The following is an 11,044-nucleotide window of genomic DNA, read 5'->3' as shown; positions in this document are numbered from 1 at the left end:
GGCTTCAAGTGTTCAATGGTAGGCAAGAGTGCGTGATTCGAGTGCTCATGTGGTGCGCGTGTGTGTAAAAGAAAAAATGTTCAATCTAAGAGATTTTTCGGCATACCCATCGAATGGGAGCCCTGTTAAATTAGCGGTCTGGTTCATTACAAAAGGATCAAATTGACTGCTAGAGTCTAGACATTTTCTTAATGTTTTGAGATGCTAACAACGGGCACCCACACACACCTAATGTCATGAATGTAGCAGTTGGATCCAGCTTATGTTGCATTGATCCAAACCATTCATATGATGGGCCATATGGCTGGGGATGGATGACCCCCCAAAATACCTTAAAGATCGGAAAGTATATTGTTGAGGTGCCTCCCCGAAGACGGAACCTACACAAAGCATGTTTGAAAGTAGTTCACATGATCGAGAGCGGATTAGGTAAGACCCCAGCTTCATCCAAGATGGTGCAATCCTTACCGTGGGGACAGCCTTGATGCATGTATTCTGATCCTCACCCTCCATCCGTTTTTTTGCATGATCCCAAAAATGAAGATCCAAATCTCAGATGTTCCATACTCTAGGAAACGGTGGGGATTGAACACCATTAAAAACTTCTTAGGGCACCTGTTTCTTTAGTGTTTATTTGCCATCCAATCTGTTGATAAGGTTACATAAGGGAAAGAACAAATATCAGCTTGATCCAAAACTTGTGGCCCATTAATGGTCAATCACCACTGATTCCTGTGGTATGGTCCACCTTATAACTGGATCTGTTTCAATTTTTGGATGATTCTCTAAAATGATCCGGAAAAACGAGGTGAGGAATCGGCTCCCCACATGACCATGCCCATCTTTGACACCGACACCCACTGGCCATCCAATCAAATTCCACCTTGTCAGTGGCGGAGGGAGCTCAGTCCAGGCGGGGGCTGTACCCAACCTGCATTCCTATTATTGGCTCCATAGCTCCAAAATGCCCGCGTAGACATTCAATACCTTCTGGGGGTTTAAATGCTCTTTTAACCCCGGAATTGCTTCTCTCTCTTTTTTTTTCAGGTAACCCCCATCCACAGGGAATTCCATGCAAACGGTTGGATCATATTGCACTTTTAGGTAAGCCCCATCTACAGTAAGGTTCATCATGCAACCAGTTGGATCATTGCTCTTTTTAGGTAACCCCATCAACAGTGAGTTCCATCACATAAACGGTTGGATCATTGAAACTTGACCCATCCAACTGCTGCAATGCCAACAAAAATAAATAAATAAATAACAGATATAACAAACCTCAATTAAGGTTCCTAGGTCCTGGGCAGATGTATAATTTAATGCTCTCATTTCTGTACAAGTGGGATCCATAATCAAGTGATCCAAGGCATTGATCTCATGGGCCCAACAACAAACAGAATCATCAACATAGGAAGATCCCAGCCCTCCAAAACCTAGCCTACCAATAGACTGTTCCCTGAAGGGGAAAAAAGGGTACTGGCCCACATTCACAGGAGAAAAGAATGGCCGAAGAATGTATGCATTAAGATCAAGATCTTCCAGTCTCCCGACCATACCAGATCAGCAGTATCTTTGAACATGGTCACAAACTCATGCAGGAAAAATCATTGCAACCACTGTAATAAGGAAAGCTACATTGATAAATCTCAAAAAAGCTGTTTGTCGCAAAATCCCCATCAACAATGCAACGATAAGTTTATTCCAATAGAATTTATTTTTTAAGAAGCAAATGCTCGATTTTCCCTAGGAAAACAATCAAGGGTGTGTTACAATTGGTGTTTTTGCAGCAAAAACAAAATTTCCTAATGATTACATTTATGGTTGGCCTCAATGCACAACGCTCAGTGTTCAAAAAGGGCTCCGGAGAACAGATCCAAGTAAGGAACCCACCTCAAAATCCCTAAAGGTTTCTGTTTCAAGTATATAATATCAGAAAATTCGAATCAAAGCAATCTTGGGAAGACCTTTAATAATCCATGCCACCCATGCCACCACCCATAGCTGGAACCTCTTTCTCATCTTTAGGTAATTCAACAACAACTGCCTCGGTTGTAGTCATCAAAGACGACACACTGCAGCATATTTGAGTTGAGGTTACATATGAGACCAATAGGGAAATGACAATCATTCCAAAATCACACTAATAAAACTTCACACGAAAAAAAAATAAAAAAATCATGATGTGCTTTAAAATGGTCCAAGATGTTAGGATTCAAATGTGTTTTAGTGGTGGCCCCACTACATTGTATGCAGAGCTTTGAATTTTACTTTATGGAATGGCTGTATGCAGCTTTGATTGATACGGCTGCCACCACTGCAATGCATTGTACACTTGGCAGGGTGTGGGGCTCAGCACCTTTTCCAAGTAGGGTAAGCATTTAAATACTTAAGTGCACATTTCCCCTCAAATTTGAAAATCAAACTTCTAAACATATGCAATCATTTTAATACATCTAGAGTATTTAGGTATATTTAATTACCTTGCAGCATCAACCAATGCAGTTCTAATAACTTTCAATGGGTCGATGATCCCTGACTTAACCATGTCTACATATTCACCTGATTACAAGGACAAACACAAACAAAACACAAGTTAGCATGCCACACAGGCAGTCTCAGAAGAAATTTCAGCAGGAGAATAATGTTAGATTAATAAAACAGTTGCCAAAGAATTATCACCTTTGGCCGCATCGTATCCAAGATCAGGGTTGTCCTGCTCCAATAGCTTGCCAACAACCACAGCCCCTTCAACTCCAGCATTTGAAGCGATTGTATGCACAGGTGTCTGTCAGTCAGTCACCCAACATCTTCATTAATTTCAAACTAAAAATATAATGATAATAAAATCAGAACAACAATGGATGTAAGGAATAGATTAGTGATTGCTGATGATGAAATCTGAACCTTCAGAGCATTCTGAATAATTTGAACCCCAATCTTCTGATCAAAGTTGGCAGTATGCAGCTTCTCCAGCTCCCTCGAAGCATAAAGAAGTGCAACGCCACCACCTGCAAGCAGAAGCACTTTCAATGAGCCTGAATGAAGTCTTTGAAACAGGAGCTATGATCTCAGGCCAAATGACAGAGTAGAAAATGTTACCTGGTACAATGCCCTCCTCAACAGCTGCCTTGGTTGCATTAAGAGCATCAGTCACCCTATCCTTCTTCTCGCCAACTTCAGCTTCACTAGCTCCTCCGATCTGGCCAAAGCAAACCCAATGAGGCAGATAAATGTCTTGAATGGAGTACTTCCAGAATGAAGTGTCAACATAATGCAATGATAAGCATTGATGTACATCATGAAAAGGGAGACAAGACCTTAAGAACAGCAACACCTCCAGAAAGCTTTGCAAGTCTTTCTTGCAGCTTCTCCTTGTCATAATCAGAGCTACTTGATTCAATTGCAGACCTCAGCTGTCAGAAAAACAAGTACATCAGGAAACATACCCATCTCCAGAACTTCATGATGCAAACTGACTAGTTCCAGAATAAGTTGAAGAAGAAAGAAAGCCTATGAAGAACAGAACAAACCTGCTCACACCTTTCCTCAATCGCTTTCTTATCACCAGCCCCATCAAGGATGACAGTGTCATCTTTAGATATTGTGACCTACAATTATTAAATGTCACATAGTGAAGGACAGAGAGGCAAATGGAGATGCATCTTCATTTATTGAAAAAGAAAAATAAAGAGTCCACCACTAAATCAAGCTTTAATGTTAAGCAAGCAGCCTTGAAGCAGAATCTAATAATGTGCGTGTGCGTGTTTATCAGCAGTGGGCATTCAGTTATTTCGAATGCAACTAGATCACTCGAAAGTTCAAACACAGCCTCTACTTGAAAATCAAACGCTCTGAATAGCACTAAAGGCCACTTGTCTCATTCCTCAATTATATTCGGATTTTACAAATGGCAGTAGAATTTGATCACTAAAAACCAAGGTATTCCGTAACAGTAACGGTGGCCATATTGGCCACCACCGTTACCTTTACGATATGGGTCATAACGGCTGTTACAGGGCCATAACAGCCGTTACGGTCTCTCTTTTTTATTGATAAAAAAAACCCAAAAAACTATCCACCCCATAATGTTGAAAAAATATTCCAAAAAACCTACATCTGCTCTATAACAGGCCATTACAGGGCTGTTACGGCCTTTACAGGGGGTGTAAAGGCCCATTAACGGTTGTTACAGATGTCACGACCCCATAACATGTAATAGTTGCCACTTTTACACCTTTACGTAATGGCCTTTACAGTACACCATGCTAAAAACAATATCTAAAGATCATCTAATAATTGCTAAGAAACCTCCGTAAGTCGTATGGCTAAAAACAGCAAAAAGTCATCCAGAATATAGATCTCACCTTTTTGCATGTGCCTAGCATATCCAGTTCCACTTTATCAAGGTTCATTCCTAGTTCTTCAGTTATGAGCTACAAGAAGGAAACAGACAGACATTTAACAAAACCATAGAAAACTTGAGAAAGCATAGAAGCCAGAAACTTGAAGAATGAACCCACATCACCGCCAGTGAGAGTAGCAAGATCCTGCAAACCGGCTTTCCTGTTCTCCCCAAAACCAGGTGCTTTAATGGCACAAACCTGGTTACACATTATTTTCCCCATTAGATCAACAGATAACCTCATTGACAAAACAATAAACAAAACTTCAGAAAACATTAAAACAATTCTTTAAGGGTAAAATATTGAAAGGAGAATACACCTTAATTCCAGCCCGAAGCTTATTTAGAATGAGAGTGGCTAATGCATCACTTTCTACATCTTCAGCAACAATCAACAAAGGTCTTTGCCTCTGAACATGCATATGCAAAAATCCAGATGCACAATCAGACAATAAATTACAAGGATATTACTAGTATATAGAAGGGCAAAAATCCAGAGTACACGGAGTCATTTACCTTTAAGGCCAGCTCCAACACTTTTACCACTGCATTTATGCTTGAGATTTTCTTCTCATGTATTAGAATAAGAGGATCGTCAAGTTCCTGTCCACACACACAACGCGTATAATGTCAGAACAATGCAAATTTAAGAACAGAAGATAAAGAGGAATCAAGGATGTTGTGTTACAATCAAAGAAATGACCACACTAGCCATTGGAGACCAGTGAGAAAGGAAGCCATTAGCCTAGATGTTGTGGTTAAGAGAACTAATTCAGAAATCAAAAAAGAAATGAAACTTACACATTTTTGGTTTTTCTGGTTAGTGATGAAATAGGGAGAAATATAGCCCCTATCCAGTTTCATTCCCTCAACAACTTCCAACTCATTATACAGAGTCTTGCCATCCTGCAAAGTTTTCATGGACCAGTAAGATCAACCAATCCCCAAGAATAACTAACATGCTTCTTAGCAGGAACAAATTATCACTAACAATAATACATGCAAGAAAGCAGCACAACCTGAACTCCTAACAGAGAGTGTGATGCAGACAAAAGAAAATGGGCAAAAAAAAAAAAAGAAAAAAGATACTTCCAGCTACTTAACTTTCATTCTCGTGAAAACTGTAAGTAAAACACCTAATTGTTCCAAGAGATGGGCCTCATGCAGTATTCAAAGAAAAACATTGCAACTGTCAATAATTTATTGTTGAGAAAACCCTCTTTAAGTTCTATTCATAGGTAACAAAATTTGGAGAGAAATATCTTAAACAGGTAATCATCCTTGTAAGTTATAGGGGGGCAAATTATAAAATGAAAAGAATGGCATATGAAGTAACTGACTGCCAGTCTTTGTAAACCAAATTGATCAAAAGAATTCGCTGCAAGACAAACAGTGAGCAAATTCTTGGCAGAAACATATAAATGTTGAAAGTAGCCCTAGTCCCCAAAATGCAGAGCCTTGGAAACTTTTTTAGGATTGCAATTTCATGAGCCTCACAATTTCTTAAGCCTTGGAAACCAGATTTGGAAACTTATCTTTTAAGGTAAATGAGATTCAGAAGCTAGTTTCCTTGTTCAAAGCAATGAATGCAGTGTCAATAATATTGGCCAATATACAGCCGATATTATCCGTATCGCAGAGTGCTGATATGATACTAGCCTTTAGTTTGGAAACTTCCCAGTATCAGTCAATATATATGTATTGCTATGTATCATAATGTATTGACAATACCTTAATTGCATATTGAAGAAATCACTAAACCCAAAAAAGAAGAAGAATATTTTTTTTCTGATTTTTTTTGCTTTCATTACATTCCTAAGGAAATTTTGACCACTCATTTTTTATTGTTTGGAGAGAAGGGGATTTGGTGGTAGAAATCAAATCAGAGAGCATGTGGTACCGGAACCCAAATTGATGAGTTTTTGCAAATTTGAATAGTTTCTTTAAATTCCTTGGAATAAGTGGAATGAAGTTCATAATTCATAATTTTGCACATTTTGAGTAGTCAATAACGGGTTTTGACCTTCAATTTTCAAATCTGGAAAATTGGGGGAAATTAAAGAAATCCGAAATTTCCACCTTTTCACCCATTTAAGTTGCAACCAAAGGTTAGAAATTCACATTAGAGTGCTTTGAGGCTGATCTACAGATTGACAGAACTTTTTTGGGAAAAAAAATAAATATTTTTAATTAACAAATGTTAAAAATTAATTAAAAATAATTTTATTTGAGAACAATTAGACTGACAAAATGTTATGTATGCCTAATATTTTATATTTATTAGTGTAAACTGTTCTTAACATCAGCCACACTTCTTTATTTATTATTTTACATGAACTGATTTTAATACAGTTGCATCACTCTTATCTAACAGTGCATAGTTTAGTACTGTATGTACAGAGAAACTTAGTGTTGTACTTGATTTTTGTAACCTCTAGAGTTCCAAGTGTGTAATGATGTCTTTTTTGAACATCCCCTGAGGTTTCATTGAAAAATTCAACCAATTTCCCAAAGTTTCCCAGAAATAGCGACTCATTAGGTAATACATCCAATGCTTCCCATGCAATGCCCCATCTGTTCTTGTATCCCAAGGGTGAGATACATCCATCAATACCAATACTGAAAACATTGGTTAGGAGAATCCTTTAATCTCATTCGAACAGAGGCTAATGATTTGCCCAACAGTCTAAAGACTGTTTACAGTTCTTGTTTATGTGCATGGTTCCCTTTATCTTTGTCATTCTCGTAAATTTACTTATCTTGAATAATATTTACATAATCGATAAGGAAAAAGAAAGTTCCTGAAAATAAAAGCATATACATACACCAACAAAAAGGCTAAAAGCATACGTAAATATCAAGCAGCAAGCTTTTCAGTCAAGTAACATGCAGGAAAAAAGCGATCCAAATAAATCGACATGCAGATAAGTTAGACTAAAATCAGGCATCTGGTAGCTTACAGCAATAGTGATAACTCCCTCTTTGCCAACTTTCTCCATAGCCTTTGCTATCAGCTCACCAATCTCTCTTTCTCCATTTGCCGATATTGTGCCAACCTTTTCAAATTGAAATAAACAAGTCCATTAGTCAAAACTCTAGCAACCACCAGTTCCACAACTTGTTAATATTACTCCAAAAAATGCAGTGCGAAGAGGATGATCAAAACTCCAGCAACCAGTAGTGCCATAACTTGTATACTGTAACACATGAAGGCATCTTGTACATTGTTCATAAGATCCAACTTCATATCGCGCTGCGTTCTGTTTCTTGTTATCTTGAAAGAGATCACAAACCTGTGCTATTTCTTCTGATGTGCTGATCATCCGTGCTCTGCTCTTCAAGTTGGTCACCACAGAATCAACTGCCATCGTGATACCACGCCTTAGATCCATTGCATTCATCCCGGCTGCCACTGATTTGCACCCCTCAGCAAATATTGCACGTGTAAGGACCGTGGCACAAGTGGTACCTGCAGGCAACAACATATTTAGTCAATGTAACACACTTTGACACATGGTTAGACTAAAATATGTAAAACATCTAGTTAACATGAGCAGTGGAAATAATAATAATAATAAGAAGAAGAAGAAGACAAAGAATCAATCATCAGAGAAACATCAAGCATGACTTAGAACCTTACCATCGCCTGCAACATCATTGGTTGCATTGGCGACCTGCTTCACAAGACTTGCACCCATATTCTTAACTCTGTCCTTAAACTCAATACTCTTTGCAACAGTCACGCCATCTTTTGTCACTTTGGGTGCACCAAAGCTTTGTTCCAAGACAACGTTGCGGCCCTTCAAAAACCCCAATAGTAAAAAAAACATTCAACAATCTAAGCCCTTTGATATAAGATGGAAAATAAAGAGGAAACAAGAAATTGGTTTCTTGTTGACACACTTCCAATAGGTATTTGTTAGCAACAAATCACCAACAACGCAAGCAAAAAGAAAAGTCAACAAAAAGGTGAACACTTGAACAAGAAAAAAGGCAGAAGCACATCTGTGGGCAACAAAGCAGAACCAAAATCAAATTTTAGAAAACACACATATCCAGTTTTCGGAGGACAAAGGCTCAATGCACCAATTCAGAGCAAATCTCATTCTCAGTACCACTAAATATCTTCCTCAATTCTCAATTTCAAAACAAATAACTGAAACAAGGATGGAAAATAGCTAGACATACTCAAACTAAAATCTAATCAATCCTATTCATTAGCCTCCATTTCAATATTGAGGTGTTGGTCTAAAAAAACGTAACCAATCCTGCAATCCCTAGTAAATTTCTGCCTTGTAAAACCCACACCCCCAATTGTTTACCCAAAACACAATCCATCGCAAACTGTCTGACATCTAGAACGTCACATCTGGGGAAACCCAGTAACTGAGAGAAGACAGAGCAGCAGAAGTACATCTGTTAAAAAATGGAAGGATGCAATTTCATCATGCATCACAAAACATATCCTTAAATCTTCTTTTTTTCCAGACATTCTTGGCCAACCCCTTCTATCCAAACTATCCAAATCCATCAAATAAGATGCTCAAAAAGCCTAAAAGACATCAGATATTCTCCTCGGTAGTGAGACCGATCAATTATCTGTCTGCATTCCTAACAATTTTCACAAAACGTATCTTCCTGCATCCAGTTTGAAATTACAAAAGGAAATGTAGTTTTCAACAAATGCACGATCATCCAAACAGACAGGTTATCTGCAATAAATTGCCAGACCACCAATTGAAGTGGTTCCAGAAAAAATGATGAGAATTATTATAAAAAAATAAAAAAATAAAAAAAATCCAACAATAATTCCAATCCCAACAATAGCAAAAACAGCATTACATTACAACATAAGAAAACACTCTGCAATGAGAATAACTACCTTCGGGCCCATTGTCACTTTTACAGCATCGGTAAGCTCTTCAACACCCTTAAGCATCAAGGCACGAGCTTCGACCCCGAACTTAATATCTTTCGCCGCGTAGTTTCTGCTCCAACTCAACCGACTACTGATCTAAACCACCAAACGGGGGAAAAAAAAAACCATTTCACCCAACAACCAAAATCCATCACCGAAATCATAGAACCATAAAATAAATAATAATAATAATAATAATAATAATAATAATCCCACCTGAGAGCTACTGTTTCTGGCGATCCTGCAGCCATGAAAAAAGAAAAATTACAGATAGAGAGATGAAGAGAAATGAGTGAAATCCAGATGCAGAAACATTAAAAGAAGTGCATAATAAATGGATAAAAAAGAAAAGAAAAAAGAAGAGAATCTTTCTTCTGCAAACCTGGCTTTGGAAGCAAGGCCTGCAGCTGCTCGGTACATGGCGGAGAGATGGGATTAGGGAGTTCGGATTGCAAGGGATGAAAATTGGCGTTAGGGTTTAAGAGCGTTTATATATTTATTTTTTGTTATTTTTGTGCAAGAATCCGAAGAAATGAGCAACTTAATTGTATGCAAGGGTTTAGAGGCGTCTTTCTATGGTTTAGGGTTTTAGCCTCTTTCTTTAAAAACCTCATGAAACAGAGAAATGGATCACATCCAACTGTTTGGACCATTATGTTACCGTCCATCCAGGCGATGAATTTCAACTAATAATTTTAGTGAGAAATCTAACCCGTCCAATATTTTATAACAGTGAATAGGATCATCTACAGACAAAAAACAAATATAATATAATTATTATATGAGTCACAAAATAGAAAATAATTTATAACCTTTGATAAATAGCACGATTTAAATTAGCCCTTTATGAGTGGATGAGGCTGATTTTTTTATGATGAAGATTAAAATTAAAAGACAACGTATTGTACAGGTTGGATTTTTCATCACATGATATATTAGATGGTTTTCTTTGGATGGACGATTAATTAGTATCCAACCAGTTGGATGTGAGCATATTTCAATGTAAAGAGCTTATCGTCCATCTTAATGGGCCCTTGATTTCTCAAGCCTGATTATAATGGGCTGGATGTCTGGGCCTCACCTTGTTTTAGAATCTGGGTCATACACCTTGCGGGTCAGTATTACATGGCCCACATGCACCTGCTTGGTATGATATCAAGGTCAGTGGGATTGGTTAGATGCGAGATGAAAGGGCTGAGATATGCATCGATCGGGAGAACGAATCTGGTTTGCCCTGGGCATAAGTGGGCCATGTTTCAATAGATACGCTTATGGGAGAGAGAAATCTGTTTACCACATCCTGCATTCAAGTCCACTTATCATTCTATGTCTTTAACCATTTGCCCTTAATGGTAGGGAACACTAGATGGACGATCCCAACAGTTAAAATCATCCTGCCATGTGTATCGTGCAGAGATGGCTCGGCCCTTCTACCGGGGGACGCAGCTTTTTGCAGGAAGTTGCTGCGCTGAGATGCCAAGTGGGGCCACTTTGATGTTTGCGAGAAATCCACCCCTCCCATCTATTTTGCGAGCTCATTTTAGCATGTTCAACGAAAAATGAGACAAATACAAAACTCAAGTAGGTCACATGAGAGAGAAAATTAGGGAATGAAATTCTTACCATTGAAACTTTTCTGAGCTCCACCCTAATGTTTATATGCCATCCAAACCATTTATAAAGTCGATGTTAATGGGATGAAGTGAAAACACTGAAAAAATTAG

General features: G+C 38.2%; 1 protein-coding gene across 1 annotated transcript; it reads right to left on the bottom strand.

Moving 5' to 3' along the window:
• Positions 1-1,622: 1,622 nt before the first annotated feature.
• On the bottom strand, positions 1,623-9,917 carry LOC131240642 (chaperonin CPN60-2, mitochondrial). Its single transcript, XM_058239003.1, has 18 exons — positions 9,703-9,917; positions 9,537-9,561; positions 9,285-9,416; positions 8,043-8,202; positions 7,696-7,871; positions 7,363-7,458; positions 5,204-5,308; positions 4,919-5,005; positions 4,723-4,812; positions 4,521-4,601; positions 4,365-4,433; positions 3,531-3,608; positions 3,318-3,413; positions 3,100-3,199; positions 2,905-3,008; positions 2,680-2,785; positions 2,481-2,559; positions 1,623-2,072 (listed from the first exon to the last, which is right to left on the bottom strand). Exons 1-18 carry the CDS (start codon positions 9,738-9,740, stop codon positions 1,967-1,969), a joined length of 1,728 nt encoding a protein of 575 aa, XP_058094986.1. The 5' UTR covers positions 9,741-9,917; the 3' UTR covers positions 1,623-1,966.
• Between the last annotated feature and the right edge of the window lie 1,127 nt (positions 9,918-11,044).

Source organism: Magnolia sinica, chromosome 3 (assembly GCF_029962835.1).
Source record: "Magnolia sinica isolate HGM2019 chromosome 3, MsV1, whole genome shotgun sequence".
Lineage (NCBI taxonomy): Eukaryota > Viridiplantae > Streptophyta > Magnoliopsida > Magnoliales > Magnoliaceae > Magnolia > Magnolia sinica.
This window is presented reverse-complemented; position numbering and strand designations above follow the sequence as displayed.